Source organism: Scyliorhinus torazame, chromosome 7 (genome assembly GCF_047496885.1).
Source record: "Scyliorhinus torazame isolate Kashiwa2021f chromosome 7, sScyTor2.1, whole genome shotgun sequence".
NCBI classification, from domain to species: Eukaryota; Metazoa; Chordata; class Chondrichthyes; order Carcharhiniformes; family Scyliorhinidae; genus Scyliorhinus; species Scyliorhinus torazame.
The window spans coordinates 202,642,045-202,662,198 of NC_092713.1; the positions used below are offsets into that span (position 1 = coordinate 202,642,045).

A 20,154-nucleotide genomic window follows, 5' to 3' on the forward strand; every position below is an offset into this window, starting at 1 on the left:
TGCTTGCGGTAGTCCTCCTTCGGTCTTGATTCCATTAGTGGGCAATCCGTAGTGCTGGTCTGTTTGAGAATATGCTGCATAGACTGCTGGCTGCTGCAGGCTTGAATACTGGGTTTGTCCAGCATGAGCTGTCATTGGCTACACTGCTGGTGTGGAAATAATGTGTGGATATAGCTGTGGCGAATATTGGTGTATTCCTCTTGAACTGTAGTCGCCGCTTGTTATTACTGACCCAGTGTAATTGTTAAGTAATCCATCTCCTGTCGTTATGGCATCTGCTGTCACCCTGAGCGTGCCATCACTGAGGTTGCGGCACTCCCTGTCTGGAGTAAAGTCCGGCTTATGTGAATCCGAGTCGGGGTTTAGTTGATCCCCATCTGGAGTCTGGACTGTTTTAACTGAGTCAGCGTTGGTTTGTGATGCTCCCCGTCCGGAGTCTTAGCAGGTTCACTGGAGTCAGCTGAGATTTCTTGAAGCTGCACGTCTGGAGTCGGAACATGCAGGAATGCATTGACTTGTGGAGAGGTTCGAGCGAATGAGGGTGGAAGTATGGTGTCGCCAGTGGTCTCACAGTGATCGTCGAGTGCCTCTGTACACACTAGCTGAGGTCTGTCACTTTGCACATCTGGCATGGGAAGTGGGATGCTGTCGTCACTCGTCTCACATACCGTGGGTAGAGCCTCAGTAGCTGCTTGTTGTTCATTTGGGTTGGGTAAATTGTCAGAGTCTTCATCTGATGGTGCAAACAATGTGGGTGGACTGTCATTGTCTTGCTGTTGTCCTTCATTTGGGCTTGAACTGTCATCGTCACTTTGTTCTTCACTGTAGCATGATAGACCGTCATGGTTGTCCTGCTGTGCACTGGAGCGTGGTAGACTTTCATAGTCTTTTGCTGTTTACTTGAGCATGGCAGAATCGCATCGTCTGCCGCTGGTTGGTCAGAGGAGGATGCGAGACCCTCATGGTCTTGTTCCTGCAAGGACTGTGCATTGGAGTCTTGCGTTGCTTCTATCGTGGAGTCTGTCCACGAGCTCGCTGCGGAGGTTTGTGACACTGGAGTCATGTCTTGTGAAGGACTTCGCTCTGGAGTCTTGCGTTTCTTCTATCGTGGAGTCTGTCCACGAGCTCGCTGTGGAGGCTTGTGACACTGGAGTCACTTCTTGTTCATGCAAGGACTGCGGTGTGGAGTCTTGCGTGTCTTCTTTCGTAGAGTCGGGAACCCTGAGTGGTGCGTGGACCACGCTCTGTGTGGCAGTAGGCCGCTCTCTGTGGGCTTGTACCGCTCTCTGTCTCTTGGTTTCAGGCTGCAGCATCATCCTGCACTCACGAGTTGGGATGTCATATCTGCTGGGCTGAAGATCCTCAAATCCGAAGAACGAATCCGCGTCTGCGTCGGATTCAATACGGGGGTCGCCAATGTGCAACACGTCTAGTTGCAGTTCGGATTTGGTATTGGGGTAGCCTCCCAAGGTGAAAGGTTCGTCTGAGTCGTTGTCTTCTAGGACCATATCATCACTGTTTGCGTCGAAGCTGGCATTGGGCTCACGAGGTCCAGAGAAAATGTAAAGGTCGATATCGAAGTATTCAAGGTTGGAATCATCAGTTTAGGCGTAGGTAACTGCTTGTTGCAGGGTTCTTCAGAGGTTAATTTCATTTCCTGGTTCAATTTGAGGCATTGTGCTGTCATTCCAGATGAAAGAAGGTTGTTTTACAGCTTTAAACAATTTTTTCTTTGATTTGGGATGTTGCCCCTTTAAATGGGCGTGGTCCGGGGCCTGTGACGTCATGAGATGCATGATGTAGCGCGTAGGAAGCGATGGCGCAAGCGCAGATTGCTGTTCCTTTACTTGTGGCCGTTTTCGTGATTGCGCATGCGCGGCTTCTCGCATATGCGCAAACGGACCTTCCCGTTCTGCGCGCTTCTCGCACAACTCCAGTCCCTTTAGCAAGATGGCTGCCGATCAAAACTGTTCTCTGCTCCGGGATTTTGGCCTCGATCGAGGTGAGTACTGGCGGTTCTCTTACCTTTTCTTGCTGGTTTGAGTGTGTTTTCCTCACATTATTTGCCGAATTTGTCCAGGACTGCCTGGAAGTCGCTCCTGTTTTGCCCCTTGGAGAATTTGAATTTTTTAAAGGTTTCTTCTGCTCTGGCACTGACGATGGTGAGGAGAAGCTCTGTTTTTTCAGTATCGGCCACTTCTTCTAGTTCGGCTGCCACCAGGAAGATTTCAAGCTTTTGCCGGAATGCCGACCAGTTTTCGTGGAGATCGCCGTGGCACTGGAGCTGCTGCGGAACCCGGAGCTCGAACATCTTGCCTGGGTATCGTTGCTGGTTGTCACTATACGCTGAGGTATGGCTATCTGGATTGAAACAGTTCACGCCTGGTACCATGATTTGTTATGTTGTAGGTGTAACATAAGCGGCTTCCTTGTGGTGCACTTGCCAAAGGAAGGTTCAGATGTGGAGATAACTTCAACACGTTTATTAAACTATTTACACTTCTATTACTCGGGTTCGACACTACTACTAATCCTACTTTAGCTACCCAGACTGACTAACCAGCTGCTGCAATCCACATGGTGGGTGTAACATTGAATCAACCCTGTGTCTCTACTCACTGACTGTCTCCACTGGAAAGAGGCAGAGCATGTGTGTGGTGTCCTTTATATATGGGTTGGTGTAATGCCCCCCTGTGGTCGTGTCACCTCCTTGTGTATCGTGAATGTCCATTGGTCGTGTCCTATCTAACTGATCTATTGGTTGAGTGTGTGTGTGTGTGATGTTTCTGGTGCTCCCTCTAGTGTCTAGCTAGCCGACATGCATTTACATTGATGCACATCACCACACCCTTCACCGAGGAGAATTCCTCATTGGAGGAACCTGCGTTGGAGGAAACCATCAAGGGAGGAAAGCAACAAGTTACCTATAGCACCATTGAGTTGGCGGATCATGTTGCATTCAGAGGCCTGTTGCAAAAAGTGGTGATTTTGTTAATGGGAAACTTTCATTTTAATCAGGATAAACAGAATAGCTCAAGTCTCAAAGGTTGTGAATTTCTTGAGTGCACTCAGGGTAGATTTTGCAGCATAGGTTCTGGAGCCAAAAGGGGAAAAGATCAAATTAGATTCAGTAATGAGCAGACTTTACTAATAATCTAACAGTAAAAGAACATTTATCGAACAGTAATCATAATATAATTGAATTCAAAGTAAGGTTTGAAAAAAGAAACAAAGCAAAGTTACTAAGATTTCAACTGTTGATTCAGTGAACTTTAATAGGATGAGACAGAGATTGGTGAAAGTAAACACGCCGCCCTGGGCGAGTGGCGGTGGGTGCACTCCACATGCCCCGGAGTCACAACACAAGTGAATTAACCAGTAATTCTTATAAAAATACCCAAAGTCTTTGGCCCTCAGCTGCCCAATAATTACAGTCATCAGGTTTGTAAATGTAAACACGATTACTGTTTATTTATAGCAAGAACTATCATGAAATATGCAGGAACTACAATTAGTTAATGACAAGCTAATACCTAATACCCACTTTAACTTGCTCAGACCCTCTATCTATATATATATTTAGATATACACACACATACGCACACAAGGCAGACAAACAGAGAGGGGTGGAAAGGGGTAAAAATCATAAGTGGGGGGAGGAAAGAGCCTTTGGGCTGGATTCTCTGTTGGCAGGATCCTCTGCTTCGCCGGCAATGCGCTCACGCCCGCGGATTTCCCGACAGTGTAGAGTGCCCACAATGGGAAACCCCATTGGCCAGCTGCCAGGAGGGAGGATCCGGCTGCCGTCGGGGGCATTCTGCACCAGAAAACAGGTGCGGTGGGATGGAGGATCCCTCCCTTTGTTTCAGATGATGGTTCTTCAGCACACTTTCTTCACAGAAAGCTTGCAGATTAAAGTCTTTGGTTTGCAGCCTGTAATAATCTTCTTTGTAGATTCATTCATTCAGGTTCTCTGAAGTTTAAAAATGGAACTCACAGCTTTTCCTGGATGGCACTTTATTTCTGTTCAAACTTTGCCTTCAGTTCAAAGTTTGTCTTCAGTCCTCTGTAGGGTCAGGAATACAGCTCCCAAAGTAGCCTTCTGGAGAGAGGTAGCTGGTTATTTCCAGAGACAGTTAGCTGGATCTTTCTTCAACGTGTTGCCAGAATCAAACTGAAACCAAACTCGGCTTGAACTCTGAAAAGCATTCCAATGGGATCATAAAACCAATCACCACCTGTTACCGGGCAGAGCACAGACTTTGGGGCTAATCCATTGTCCATCAGCCAATCAATCAAACCGAATCCCAACCCATCTCTCTGTCACTGATGCTGACCAGTCTGCAATTCTAGTTTAAACCAGCGCAACCTCCCAGGTTCCTCCTCTTTGAATTAAAGATACAGGCCTTAAAAAGACATGTCTAATAATCATCCATAGATCAAAAATGTAACGGCAAAAGTAAAAGAAACAAAAAATAAGAGAGTAAACAGGAAGGACCCTTACATACCTCCCCTCCTAAAAGAATGAAACTTCAGGGCACGGGCGTTTCATTATGAGGTATGCAAGACATAAATCACAAACACATATGCAACCAATCCATCCCCGTTATACAAGTTCCTTTCCCAGTCTCTATATTGGTAACCAGTCAGCCCTTAAACATGTGACAAAGCATCCGCAGTCACATTGTCCTTTCGAGGAATGTGTACAATTTTAACATTGAACTGTTGTAATAATAAACTCCAACGGAATAACCTTGTGTTCTAAGTTTTAAACTTTTCTATAAATGCAGGCGGATTATGGTTTGTATTAACCAAGCTTTGTTTATTGTCATGTCGGACATATACTTCAAAGTCTGAAGGGCTAGTAGCAAGGCTAAGGCTTCCTTTTCACTGGTGGAATACTTCCTTTGGCACGGATTTAGTTTTAATAAACAAAAAATCTCACATTGGCCTCTCTATTCCTGTATCGCCATCTTGTAGTTCTGTGGACCACAGCGTTTTCGCCTGTTTCCGTAACATGTCCAACATGCATTATATTTCAGTTTCTAACTGAACCAGTTTGGTTTTAGTTGGGACGATGTGGCTTTTTTGGTTCAGAGTTTCCTATGTCTACATCACAATTAATTAACACAGTGCCCCCTCTTTCAATCTCTTTATTATATCTATCTCTTTCTGACTCTCGTTTAATGCATCAGTCTTTTCTGATTGTCCAATGAATGTTTATCCAATTTTTGAGGTACTCCTGGAACCAAACTACAAGCAGCATTTCAATGTTGAGGGAAATATTTGGTCCATTCTTAACCAATAAACACTCTTCAGCCCTTCCAGCTTTACGTCCTCTCTTGTCCTGAACATGATTGCTTTCAATGACAAGAATGGCTGAGGGTTCAATCCCTCTTTGAGTTGGTTGAATTTATCTGCACCATTCTGTGTTTTACAGCTTTTACCTCCTCTTAGAGTCTCCGTAATCACAGCTGATGGGGTGGAATTCTCTGTCCTGCCGCACCAGTTCCCGCCCCCAGTGGGATTCCCCGTCCACCGGCCAATATGATTTCCCATTGTGGGCCACCTCACACTATTGGGAAATCCCAGGCATGGGTGTGCTACCAGCGCAATGGAGAATCTCGACAGTGGAGAATACAGCCTCTTATCTCCATTTAGTACGACGACTTACATAATCTATACTGTCCAGATTTCAACTGTTCTTCTTTCCTTTCAGAAGCAGAGGATAGCACGTTATTGGCACCATGAACGTTCTATTTTTTGATAACAGATGCTGTGGCAGAATCACTACATGGTTCTCCACCCAACTTCCCCTTAATTTTTAAAAGGAACTGACTGCTGATTATTTCATCTCCTTTGCTATATGCTGCCTTTACCTTAAAGAGGCACAGTGGACATGTAAAAGGATGTGGGTTAGCCAACTGTTCACTTGATATCACTTCACATGCCTTACTGTCCTCTCCCTGACTAACTGATGGCATGCTATCATGTATATTTTCTTTCAAAGAAGGCATGCTCTGAAAATATTTGCACCTGAAGTGAGTGACAATGGGTTTACTGCAGGAGGCTGTAACAAACTATTTTTAGGAAAGTCCAAGTCACTTTCTTCTTCCAATTTTTTGTCTTATTTCCTAGCTTTGGAAGAATACTTGCCATTTGCTCAAGTATACTTTGTGACAGGTCTATTCAGTAATAGCTGTTTATCATTACTTCATAATCAGAACCAAAATCAAATTCAGTACTCTCATCTGACTCCTCATCACTGCTATCACTATTAAATTTGGGCTCCGGTGCAGACAGCCCAGCCAACAACGGAGCATCTGCTGAAGGTCATCCAAGAAGGCTTCACCGCGCTGAAACGGAACAGTTTAGACCCGATTCAGAAATCAAACGAGCGCCTGGAGCACAGGCTGGATGCCCAGGATCGGACGATCCAGAAGCTGGAAAAGGCACTGGAGGAACAGGAGGATCACCAAACGGTGGTGGAGGTGGAGATGGAGAGGCTGAAGGACCAACAAAAAAGGCTTCTGGAAAAGGTGGAAGACATGGAAAATAGGTCCCGTCGGCAGAATTTGAGAATCATTGGTCTCCCGGAGGGGGCTGAGGGAGGGGATGCCGCGGCGTATGTGGCAGACATGTTCCAGAAGCTGTTGGGTGATGATGTCTTCCCTCGCCTGTTGGAGGTGGACAGGGCACACAGAGTGCTGGCGATGCAGCCGCGAGTGGGGGGCCTCCCCCGCCCCCCGAACGATGGTGGTCAGGTTCCACAGGTTCCTGGACAAGGAGCGGGTGCTACAGTGGGCCAAGCGCACGCGGAGCTGCCGTTGGAACAATAGTGTCTTGCGCATCTACCAGGATCTGAGTGTGGAGGTGGCCAGAAGGAGGGCAGGCTACAGGCAAGTCAAAGAGATTCTGTTTAAGAAGCAGGTGAAGTTTGGGCTTCTGTACCCGGCGTGACTTTGGATCACGGACGAGGGACGGCACCATTACTTTGAGGAGCCCGAGGACGCGATGGACTTCGCCAAGAGAGAAGGGCTGGTGCCGAACTGAGAACTTTTTGGACTTAAGTTAAAAAGTTACTAAGCGATGTTTACACGTTTTTCTTGTGTTGTGTTGTTTTGATTTTCTTTCTCTTCTGTACTCGAGTTTTCGCTGGAAAAAGAGGGTAGTTAAGGTATTTGGTGCTGGGGGCTTTTTGTGTTCTGATCGGGGTGGTTGGAAGTGCCTATTATTTATTTTGTTTTATTCGATTTGCACTAGCGTCAGGGTTTTCTTTGTTCCTTGTTTTTTTTTTTGTTCAGAGCATTTGCTCAAGGATGGCTGATTTGGGGAAGTGGTGTTGATGGGCGGTGGGGATGGGTCAGAGGGAACAATAGGTGGGAGACTTGTTGGCGCCGGAGTCGAGAGTCACCAGGCTAGCTGGGTGGGCTGGTCTACAGAAGCCAGGTGGGGCATGTGTATATAGCTAGTTTATGGCAGGGGTTAGGTTACAGGGTGTTGTTGCTAGGCGGGGAAGGGGGGTAGTTGATCTGCTGACGAGGGAGGGATTTGGGTTTGGTAACCTGGAGGAGGTCGGAGGTGGGGGATGCCAGGAGGCGGGCCAGGGGAAGCGCGACACAGCAGCTAGGGTGGCCCAAAGAAAGGAGATGGCTGATCGGTGAAGGGGGGGGGCATGGTACCCCTCAACCAGGTTGATCACCTGGAACGTTAGAGGATTAAACGGACCGGTAAAAAGGGCACGTGTGTTCGCGCATCTGAGGGCGCTGAAGGCGGATGTAATAATGCTTCAGGAGACTCATCTGAAGGTAGCTGACCAGGTCAGATTAAGGAAGGGCTGGATTAGCCGGGTCTTTCATTCGGGGCTGGAAACTAAAACCAGGAGGGTCGCGATTTTGGTTAACGAACGGGTGCAATTCGAGGTGGGTAGTACAATCTCGGATGGGGGAGGCAGATTTGTCATGGTGAGTGGTAAGCTCGAGGGGATGAGGGTAGTTTTGGTCAATGTATATGCCCCAAATTGGGACGATGTGGATTTTATTAAGAGACTGCTGGGGAAGATACCTGACCTGGACTCGCACAGGCTGATTATGGGAGGTGATTTTAACACAGTCTTTGACCCCAGCCTAGACCGGTCGTGTTCAAGAACGGGTAGGATGCAGGCTATGGCAAAAGAACTGAGGGGATTTATGGAGCAAATGGGGGGGGGCTGATCCATGGAGGGTTAGTCGGCCGACGGGGAAGGAGTTTTCGTTCTATTCACATGTTCGTAAGGTGTATTCCCGAATCGATTTTTTCATCATGAGCAGGTATTTGCAGGCGGGGGTGACGAACGGAGAATATTCGGCGATCGCTATTTTGGACCATGCTTCACACTGGGTTGATCTGTAGGTCTGCAAGGAAAGTTTTCATCACCCTCTTTGGAGGCTAGTGGTCGGTTTGTTGGCAGACGAGGCTGTGTGTGAGAGGGTGAGGAAATGTATGCAAAACTACCTGCAGGTCAATGACACAGGGGAAGTCTCAGCTGCGGTGCTCTGGGAGGCGCTGAAGGCAGTGGTGAGAGGGGAGCTGATCTCGATTCGAGCACATAGGGACAGGATGGACAGGGCAGAAACGGACCGACTGGTAAAGGAGATCTTACAGGTAGACAGGAGATATGCGGAGACCCCGAGTGCCGAGCTATTAAGGGAACGACGAAGGCTACAGGTTGAGTTTGGGGTGTTGTTCACAGGTAAGGCTGTGGAGCAGCTTAGGAAGGCGAGGGGTGCGATCTATGAGCATGGGGAGAAAACCAGTAGAATGCTGGCACAGCAACTGAGGAAGAGGGAAGCGGCCAGGGAAATAGAGAAGGTAGTCGACAGGAGGGTGGGGGAAACTTGGTAGGAGATCCGGCAGGGCTGAACAAGGTGTTCAGGGACTTCTATAGTAAGCTTTACACCTCGGAACCCCCTGCGGGGCCGTAGGGGATGAGGCGCTTTCTGGATGGACTGACCTTCCTAAAAGTGGGAAGGGGGTTGGTGGATGGGCTGGGGGCCCCGATTAGGACCGAAGAAATATTGGGGGGCAATCGTGTAAAGCCCCGGGGCCGGATGGGTATCCGGTGGAGTTTTACAAAAAGTTCTCTGAGATAGTGGGGCCGGTGCTGGTTAGGATTTTTAATGAGGCAAGAGACAGAGGGGTGTTACCCCCGACGATGTCACAGGCCACCATCTCCCTGATATTGAAACGGGACAAAGACCCGGAGGCATGTGGGTCCTATAGACCGATCTCTCTGCTCAATGTAGATGCTAAAATACTGGCCAAACTCTTGGTGGCTAGGATTGAGGACTGTGTGCCGGACGTTATTATGGAAGATCAAACCGGGTTCGTCAAGGGCAGGCAGTTGGTGGCCAACCTAAGTAGGCTGCTGAATTTGATCATGATGCCCCTGGAGAGTAGGAAGGCAGAGGTAGTTGTGGCAATGGATGCCGAGAAGGCTTTCGACCGGGTTGAGTGGGACTATTTATGGGAGGTGCTGGGACGATTTGGATTTGGGGAGGGCTTTATCGACTGGGTTAGACTGCTGTACCAGGCTACGGAGGCTAGTGTTAGGACGAATAGGACGATGCCGGACTATTTTAGACTGTACTGAGGGACGAGGCAGGGGTGCTCCCTCTCCCCACTGTTGTTTGCGCCAGTAATAGAGCCGCTGGCAATTGCCCTGAGAGCTTCTAGATGTTGGAAGGGGCTGGAATGCGGGGGGGGGGGGGGGGTGGGGGGGGGGGGGGGGGGGTGGAACACAAGAGTTTTGTTGTACGCCGACGACCTGCTCTTATACATCACGGATCCAGTGGCTGGGATGGATGAAATCATGGGAATCCTGAGGGAATTCGGCCGGTTCTCAGGGTATAAACTGAACATGGCAAAAGGTGAGTTGTTTGTAGCCCTGGCGAGGGGCCAGGAGGGTCGGCTGAGGGGGCTGCCGTTTAGGTTAGTGGGGGACAGTTTTAGATACTTAGGGATACAGGTGGCGCGGGACTGGGACCGGTTGCACAAGTTGAACTTATCTCGGTTGGTGGAGCAAATGAGGGTCGGGTTCCGGAGGTGGGATGTGTTTCCACTGACACTAGCGGGGAGAGTGCAGACGGTTAAAATGACGATCCTCCCGAGATTCCTGTTCGTATTCAAGTGTCTCCCCATTTTCATTCCGCAGTCTTTTTTCAAGAAGGTCAATAAAATGATTATGGGATTTGTGTGGGCGGGAAAGGTGAGAAGATTGAGAGGAACCGAGGGGAAGGGGGACTGGCACTGCCAAACTTACTGGGCGGCCAACATAGCTATGATAAGGAAGTGGATGGTGGGTGCGATCTCGGTTTGGGGGTGGATGGAGGCCGCTTCGTGCGGCACAGTACTCCACCAGCCCCATAGTGGTGGCGATCTTGCGGATCTGGGGCCAATGGAGAAGGCATGTGGGGGGAGTGAGAGCATCAGTTTGGTCCCCAATTTGCGACAATCACCGGTTTGCCCCGGGGAATATGGATGGTGGGTTCCGAGCATGGCGGAGGGCTGGGATTGAGAGGATGGGGGATCTGTTCTTGGAAGGGAGCTTCCCGAGCATGAGGGCACTAGAGGACAAATTTGGGCTGGCGAAAGGGAATGAGTTCAGGTACTTGCAGGTGCGGGACTTTCTACGCAGACAGAGTCCATCCTTCCCACGCCTGCCACTTAGGGGGATCCAGGACAGGGTAGTGTCCCGTGGATGGGTGGGGGAGGGTCTCAGATACATACAAAGAACTTATGGGGGCAGAGGAGTCGCAGACCGAGGAGCTGAAGCTTCAGTGGGAAGAGGAGCTCTGAGGTGAGATAGAAAAGGGCTTATGGGCGGAGGCGTTGAGCAGGGTAAACGCGACCGCAACATGCGCCAGGCTCAGCCTGATCCAATTTAAGGTCGTCCACCGGGCCCACATGACAGTGGCCCGGATAAGTAAATTCTTTGGATTAGAGGACAGGTGCGCCAGATGTTCGGGAGGACCAGCGAACCATGTCCACATGTTCTGGGCATGTCCAAAACTCAGGGGGTACTGGCAGCGATTCGCGTACATTATGTCCCGGATACTGAAAACGAGGGTGGTGATGAGTCCAGAGGTGGCAATTTTGGGGGTTTCGGAGGACCCGGGAGTCCAGGAGGAGAGAGAGGCTGACGTTTTTGCCTTTGCTTCCCTGGTAGCCCGGCAACAAATTCTGCTGGCATGGAGGGACTCAGCCCCCGAAGTTGGAGGCCTGGCTATCGGATATGGCGAGCTTTCTCGGTCTGGATAAAATTAAGTTCGCTGTGAGAGGGTCACTGTAGGGGAGGGGGGCAGCAGGAGGGAGGGTTAGGGCAATGTAGATTAGGGGGGTAGTTAGGTGGGTCCTTGTAGGCGGGGAGCTGATTTTTGCACTATGTTGATTGTTCTTTGCACACTGTTTTGTATTGTTGTTGTTTACTATGCCAAAATGCCTCAATAAAATTGTTTATCAAAAGAAATCATTCCCCAAAAGTAGGTCTACTCCCTTCATTGGGAATTCCTTAACCAACCCGACAACTACTGAACCTGACATTAAATCACACTCCAAATGTACTTTATACAATGGAACTGGGATACAATTTCCACCTATCCCATTCACTAATACCTCAACTTTCACTGAACGTTCTGGAGGGAAAACCAAATCCTTCTCCAGCAAGAGAATAACAGAGTTTGAGTAGTCCCTGTGTCCCTTAAGATTGTTAGGGGTTTGGCTACATCAGTTGAGGAAATGGGCTGACCTTCCCCTTAGACACACACCTAACATGTCTCCTTATTCCTAACACCTGCTATCACACCAGTGTTTACCTCAGGTCTCCTAAGTCCAGTTAAAGCTGCAGTCTGCCCTGTAGTATTCTCTTCCTTTTTAAAATTCTCGTTATGAACTCCCACAAGTCCTATGGGCTTTCCTTGCAATTTCCAACATGCTGAACGAATCTGTCCCACCTTATTACAATGGAAACACCAAGGCTTTTGAGTGTCACTCCTACACCCTCAGTACCTTCCTTCCTGGTCTGAGGAGGAGATCTCAGAGCATTCCCAGCTATCTATTCTTTACCGTGACTGCCTGCCTTCCTCTCTTTCTCCCATTTCCTATCCTATTCAAAATTATGGGGTGGTGGAACAAAGGTTTAAATTTATAGATTAGCTCATAATCGTCAGCTAGAATTGCTGTCTGTCTCACAGTTTTCACCCTCTGGTCTTCAACATGGGTTCTTATCATAGAAGGTAGGGAATTCTTAAATTCCTCAAAGAGAATAACCTCTCTCAGAGCCTCATAGTTAGGTGCAGCTCCCAAAGCTCGTACCCACCTATCAAAACTGTTCTGCTGAACCCTTTAGAATTCAACATCGATCTGTCCCAGCTGTCTCCTTAAATTCCGAAACTTTTGCCTTTATGCTTCAGTAACTAAACAATATGCATCCAGAATAGCCTTTTTTTTACCACGTCATAATTTTTAGACTTCCACTCTGACAGGGAACCATAAGTTTACCGTGTCCGCCTGGTCAATTTACTTTGTCCACTTTTGTCTTGGCCACTCCTTTTGGGTTGCTATTTTCACAAAAGCCCTAAATAAAAGTTTCTACCTCTTTCTCTTTAAATTTTGGGAGGGCCTGCATAAATATAAACACAGTGCCACTGGGTTCCATTCTAAGATTAGGCTTCCCTCTAATTTCTGGCAGCTCTCCCTCCAGTGCCTTTAGCTAGAAGGTTCTCCCTTTTGCTTTTTCATCCCTCTCTTTTGCTTTTTCCTCTCTCTCTTTCGCCTTTTCCTCTATCTCTCTCTCTCTAATTCCAACCTCCTCATTTCCATCTCCATTTCTTTTTGCTGCATCTCCATTTCTATTCCTTTTAATTCTCTTTCATGCTCTAACTGCAACTGAACTTTCTCTAACTCAACGTCCCCACCAGATAATGACCTTGATGCTGCACTACTTTGTGGGCTAACCTGTGTCCTAGCATCTATTTCAAATTTAAATGTTCAGCAATCACTTCAATTATCTCCACCTTCCTAGCTCTTCCTGGTACCTCTTTTACTCATTCACTTACTAATTTGACTGGGTAGTCTTTTTGAAGCTCTTTTGAATAAACCAGAGATAAGTCATCCACCTGAAGAAAATACTTAGCAGCTTCCAGAGCCGTCCTGTTATATCATTTTAAACCTGGTGTCTCTTTTTAATTTGTACTGTAACCCTAACTTCACCATCTACCATTCCAAAGATCCTGGACAAGCCCCCAAATTATGTTATAACACCCATGGCTAGTGCGTGGTCACGTCCAGCTGCACATGCCCTGGAGTTATAATACAAGTGAATTAACAAATAAATCTGAGAAAAAATATTCCCAAAGTATTTGGTCTTTGGCTGCCCAATAATCAGTCACCAGGTTTGTAAATATAAACATGATTACTATTTATTTGTAACGAGCACTGTCATGAAACATGAAGTAAGTACAAGTTAATACCTAATACACACATTAACTTGCCCCCATCCTCTACATACAGACACAAGACAGACAAACACAGAGGGGTGGAAAGCGATAAAACTCATAAGTGGAGGGAGGAAAGAGTCTTTGTTTCAGATGATGGTTCTTTAGCCCACTTTCTTCACAGAAATCTTGCAGATTAAATTCTCGTTAACAGCCTGTAATGATCTTTGTAGATTAATTCATTCAGGATCTCTGTAGTTTAAAAATGCATTACTCACAGCTTTTTCTGGAGAGACACCTTGGGCGGGATTCTCTCAGCCCGGGGCCGGGCCGGATAATCGCTGCGACTGGCGTGAACCGCACCACGCCGCCCCGACGGCGGAACGCGATTCTCCACAGATTGGAGAATCGGCACCATTTGGCGCTGGCGCGGCGCTGGCCGGGGGCCGCTCTACGGGCCCCCCCCCCAGCGATTCTCCGCCTGGGATGGGCCGAGCAGACGTAACAAAAATCCCGAGTCCCGCCGGCGCCGTTCTAACCTGGTCTTACCCGACGGGACCTCGCCGTGGAAGGGTCCGGGGGTGGCCTGTGGGGGGGGGGGCTCCGTTGTGGCCTGACCCGCGATTGGGGCCCTCCGATCGGCGGGTCAACCTCTCGGGCTGGGGGCCTCCTTTCTTCCGCACCAGTCCCTGTAGCCCTACGCCATGTTACGTCGGGGCCGGTGCGGAGAAGGGAGCCACTGCGCATGCGCGGACTCCGCGGCGCCCAGTTGATGCCGGGATCGGCAGCTGGAGCGCGGTGGGTCGCTCCAGTGCCGTGCTGGTCCCCTGTAGGGGCCTGAATTGCTGATCCTGAGGCCATGTTGACGTCGTCGGGAAACGCGACGGCGTTTATGACGGCGTCAACACTTAGCCTCAGGATCAGAAAATCCCGCCCCTTATTTCTGTTCAAACTTTGCTTTCAGTTCAAGGTTTGTCTTCAAGCCTCTGCAGGTTCAAGAATAAAACACCCATAATCTTTCTGGGTGGAAACACCCCTCACAGTAGCCTTCTGGAGAGAGTTAGCTAGATCTTTCAGGAGAGAGTTAGCTGGATCTTTCTTCTCGTGCTGCCAGAAACAAAACTCAAACCAAACTCAAACCTTGGAGTCTGAAAAGCATTCCAGTGGGATCAGATCCAGTCACCATCTGTTACCAGACAGAGCACAGACATTTGAGCCTATCCATTGGCCTTTAGACAATCAATCAAACCGAGTCCCAACCCACCCCTCTGTCACTGATGCAGGCCAGTTTGCAACTCTAGTTTAAACCAGCACAGCCTTCTGGATTCTTCCTACTTGAATTAAAGATATAGGCTTCGTGCCATGTAAATACATGTCCAGTAATCATCCATGGATCAAAATATAACGGAAAAAATAAAAGAAAGAGGAAATAAGGGAATAAACACAAACCAACAGAAAGGACCCTAACAAACTGATCAAAACTGTTGTCAGACAAAATTGCAAATGAATAGAGTTCAGAAAAATAATTTAGCTTAATACAGGACCAGTGTATAATTCTAAGAGGAAAAAGCTCTGTTTACCAAATAAAAAAGCCGTGGCCAACAAAAGAGGTGAAAAATAAGATAAAAGCTAAAGGAGAAATGTGCAAAGAATAGTGCAGATCCAGAGGACTGGGAGAGGTTTAATGTACAGAAAAGGAAGACAAAAAAAAAATGAGATTTACAAAAAGTGAATATGAAAAGAAACTTGAAAGGGCATTGCGATTAACACAACGTTTTTTCCTTTTTATGTTTTTATCGGAAATGTGAACCCTTTAATAACCAATGCCAATAAATTGCAAATTTAATAAGTCAGAGGGAAACGTATTGAATAATTACTTTATGTCAGTCTTACCTCTAGAGAAAGTGGATAATTTATATGATATCCAGGAAAACTACGGATTCAAGGGCTGGAACACACTAAAATTAACATAAGCAAGAAGATGATATTATAAAATACTGACGCTAAAGACTGACCAACTAGCAGAGCCTTATGGTTTTCATTCTATTGTATTGAAGGAAGCAGGTGAAGAAATTGCAGATGTTTTAACCATAATCTTCCAAAACTCTCAAATTCAGGAATGTCTCATTGGACTGGAAAATTGCAAATGTAGCTCCTTTTTTTCATAAATTTGAGAGTCAGAAACCAGGAAATTATAAACCTGTTAGTCTAACTGCTGTTGTGGAGAAGTTATTGGAATCTGCAATTACCCCAACATGGCTGAGTACTATAGAGGAATTTGAGCTAATTTGAGAGTCAAACATTCTTTTGTGAATGGCAACAAACTAAATTTACTTTTTTGAGGAAATAACTAAAGACAGAAATGTTGTTTATGAATATATTTGGACTTCCAGAAAGTACTTGATAAGGTTCCACATAAGAGACTGTGAACTAAAGTTTAAATTCTTAAAATTGAAGGCTTGATTTGGTTAGGAGACTGGTTAGGCGTTAGACATCAGAGAGTAGGGATAATGGACAGGTACTCAAATTGGAAGGAAGTGACAAGCAACAAATATCTCTGCTGAGCGTCTCAACTATTAGCTATTTTTATTAGTTTACTCAACATAGAGCCATGTATCCAAGTTTGCTGATGACACAAAAATTGGTGGCACTGTAAGTACTGTTGACATAAGCATAGATTAAATGATTGGGTAAAACTGCAGCAGATACATTTCATCACAGGTACGTGTGAGGTCATCTATTCTGCCAGGAAAGAATAGATCTGAGAATTTTCTTAAAAGTGAAGACTTCAGAACAGTGGAAATCCAAGGGGATTTAGAAGTCCATGTACTCTGATTGCTATAATGTTGTAGCCTAATACAAAAAATAATCAAAAAGCTAATGGAATATTATAACTATTATACAACTAGAGGATGAAGTCTTGTTGTGCAGTAGCTTTCAACCTTCCCTCTGAGCAAGAAGCTCTGGGTTTAAATCCCACCCCAGGACTTGATGGCCAAGAAAAGTGCGTTCATAACGCTACCAAACAGGTTCAATATAAACTTGTAAATCTTACCAACACACAACAATGACAGGTGGTAAGAGTGGGAGAGATTTCCACCCATATGATGGAAAGAAGTTAGAGCCTTTACCATCCCTAAACATAGCTCCAGGCTACAATGTGATATGGAAGGACATCTTGGGGGGGCGGGGGGGCTAGATGGCAGGCATGGATCAGATTGGTGCCAACAGCAATGGTTGGATCCCTGTTCCAGTTGGATTGGATTTGGGACCTGACTCATGCCATACTCATGATGGAGATCATGGCACTATGGGTTGGACCTGCCTTCGGTTAGAGAACTAAAGAAGAAGAACTTGAGGACTTGAATATAAAGTGAAAGAGGTTTTTTGTACAGATCTACAAAGGTGTGGAGTACTGTATGCAATTCGGACATTGCACCTTAGAAAGAGTATGTCAGAATTGAAAGAAGTGCTGCACAGGTCCACTGGATGAGGAGAAATTATGTAACTAGGACTGTTTTCCCCGAACTACAGAAGATTAACCTCATCCTAATGATGTTTTAAGATCTTGGAAAGAACTGATAGGATAAAAAGGAGAGAAACCTATTCTGCTGAAAGGAGAATCTAGCACAAGGGAACAAAATCGCAAAATCAGAGCTAGACAATTCGGGTTAAGGAGCAGTTAGGAAACACTTCCTCACAGAGAAGGTGTAAGGCGTATAGAACTCTTCGACATAAAAATAAATAGATGTTGGTTCAATTTGTAATTGAGATTGATAGATTTGACAGGCTAAGGTTCTTAAGGGATCAGGAGCGAGTGGTGTTAGGATATAGATCAGCTGTGATCTCATTTGATGCTGGAACAAGCTTGAGGGGCGGAATAGCCAACTCAATTTTATTAAGCGGTTGGTTTTGTTCCTTTGCAGTATTATAACAGAACTTATAAAAAGTAAGCCGCCCTGGCTTTGAAGAAAAATTTCTTGAGCTACATGGGTGTTAAAGTTTGCGTGCCAATTTATCATCATCAGATGTTGGAATAGATTATATTGGAGAGAGATGGAAAACTTTGGTAAAACCAGAGGGAAACAGGGCTAGAATTAACAAAAGATAATGCACAGTCTAAAAATAGCTCATATTTTAAAATCAGACCTCCTATTTCAAAATTGTTTTCTTGAAATGGGAAAAATCCAAGAATAACATTCACCACATTAAAATCAGCAGAAAAACTGACTTCAGTTTCGAGACCAGCTAAGGATCGGAGCCGAAATGGTTCTTCAAAAACAATAAATAAGTGAAAATAAATCTTCTTTGGACGAGTTACAAGAAATCTCGGGACAACAGGCGTAAGCAAGCTCCAAATTAAAGTCCTGCATTTGCCAGTAATATGGTTCCACTGGCACAAAACTCACATCTCTTGTATTTGAGGGTTTAAAAAAATAATCTAATATTAAGTTTGTGGCATAGTAGAGGACATCTACCGCAACATGTTAGGTCTGGATGTCTCACAGTCACTGGGCCCACCTGGAGTTAGGCCAAACTAAACAATTCATGGCAACCAGGATTGTCAGTTCTCTGCTGGTCCTCATTACCCCCCTTGATGTTTGGAGGGCGAGGATTGGACAAACGAATGGGCAAGGAGACTGGATCACAAGATCTGGGTGGGTGATGGCTGCTTGAATTACACGTCGGCTTTCAGCTCAAATCATTCAGTAAAACAATATACGGGATCCCTCCCAGAGGCAGCTACATAGTGGAACGATGTTGTCCATTCAGTTAAAGTACTTGATGCGCTTTTCTTTTACAGATGATAGCAGTACTGTAAGCAGTGGCCAGCCCCTTCCTGAAGGACACCAATCTGAGCTTGTGAGTGAGGAGCCCACAGGAAAGCAGCTGGGTAGGTAGCCACTTTAGATACACCATTTCATATGCGTGACATGGCCAGGCCTGGCTTATAACGTGGTCATGGCTGATGGATTGAAGTTTTGCCAGCTTACAGTGTCTGAAGCTGAAGTGGATTTTGCTGTTCCATGTTGTACCTTGTCCACAGGAACAAATTGTTTCCAACTCAGTGTAAAATTGTCATGGATGCGCTTCTTCTCACATGGAGATAAAACATCGAGGGCGGGATTCTCAATAACAGGGCTATGTCCCCACGCCGGCGTGAAAACCGGCACCAACCACTCCGCGTCATCGGCCCCCGAAAGTGAGGAATTCACCACTTTCTAGGGGGCTAGGTTGACGCTGGAATGGTTCCCGCAGCTCCAGCCGGCGTCGATGGGCCGGCGTGAGTTTGCGCATGCGAGGATTTGCCAGCGTATTTCCGCGCATGTGCAGAACGGCCGGCGTATTTCGCGCTTGTGCGGGGTTCCCTTCTCCGCGCCGGCCCTCGGGCAATATGGCGGTGCCCTATAGGGGCCCGGCGCAAAGTACAGTGGGCCCCCACGGAACCAGCCCGCCCGCTGATCGGTAGGCCAAGATCGCGGGCCAGCCCACTGTGGGTCGGATCCCCCCCCCCACCCCGGACAGCCCCCACACATGTACCTTCCAGGCCCCGCCGTGTGTGAGGTGAGTAATCCACGCTGGCGGGACTGGGCAAAACTCATTGGCCACTCGGCCCATCGGGGCCCGGAGAATCGCCGGAGGAGCCTCTGTCAACTGCCCCCGACCGGCGCAGCGGGAATCCCCCCGGCGCCTGAAAAACGGCACCGAAGAATAGGGAAGCCGGCGTCGGGGCGGGATTTGCACCTCCCCCCCCCCCCCCCCGGGGATTCTCCGACCCGGCGCAGGATCGGATAATCCCGGCCCCTGTTGTTGAAAAGTTAACTTGTCACAATTAAGGTGCAATAGAAGTTGACCTTAAAGTGCATTTTTCAGGAAATCTGGCAGGGAGGGGGAAGACTAATTTTGTCTGTCCTTCATGGTATATTTGACCTGGAAGTATTTGATAGAGCAGAATCCGCAAGGATGTACTATGCCTTGTACTCCAACCTTTCCTGACCTCAGAGTGCATGGTAAGACACAGGTACGTTGGGAGGGAGCTTTCTTCTCTTCTTCAGGGTTCGTCCTCTTGCCGAGGGCTGAACATAATGTTGCGCCAGTCACTTCTATGATAAGCAATGAGGCGCGGGTTCTGTCACAGATGTGCCCCATATAATACCCCAGAGGGAGGTTCAGCTACTCTGATAACTTCACAACGCTCACTGGGTTGATCTGCTGACTACTTCAAGTTTCTTTTTGTATTTATTATCATATCTTCAGCATTTACACTCTTATTAATCTTTGCCCAACTTCTGGTCTTTTGATCTGTGCTAATCAATGATCTTGGCAAGTATCAATGTGCTGAACCCTACTTTTTCTGCTCCCCCACACACAGTTAAACCAAGGTTTACACAGCCCAGTAAGATGCGTCAGCGAGTGATAGCACGGCCTGTTGGCAGCTCAGTCCGGTTGAAGTGCACCGCCAGTGGGAACCCTCGCCCAGACATCGTGTGGTGGAAGGACGACCAGCGGCTGTCAGAGAGCAAGAGGAACAGATGGACGCTTAGCCTGAGGAACCTGAAGCCTGAGAGCAGTGGGAAGTACACATGTCGTGTCTTCAACACAGCAGGGGAGATCAATGCCACCTATAAACTCGACGTTGTTGGTAAGTTGCTGCTCTCACAAGAGCTAACACCAAAGACAG

General features: G+C 47.2%; 1 protein-coding gene across 3 annotated transcripts in view; it reads left to right on the forward strand.

The window, feature by feature from the left end:
• LOC140426785 (fibroblast growth factor receptor-like 1) overlaps window positions 1-20,154 on the forward strand; it is a 223,891-nt gene that overhangs the window by 192,690 nt on the left and 11,047 nt on the right. For all 3 annotated transcript variants that reach the window (XM_072511949.1, XM_072511950.1, XM_072511951.1), the window contains 2 exons: window positions 18,277-18,366; window positions 19,846-20,115. In XM_072511949.1, the coding sequence (XP_072368050.1) occupies window positions 18,277-18,366; window positions 19,846-20,115 (360 nt within the window). The remainder of the gene's footprint in view (window positions 1-18,276; window positions 18,367-19,845; window positions 20,116-20,154) is intronic.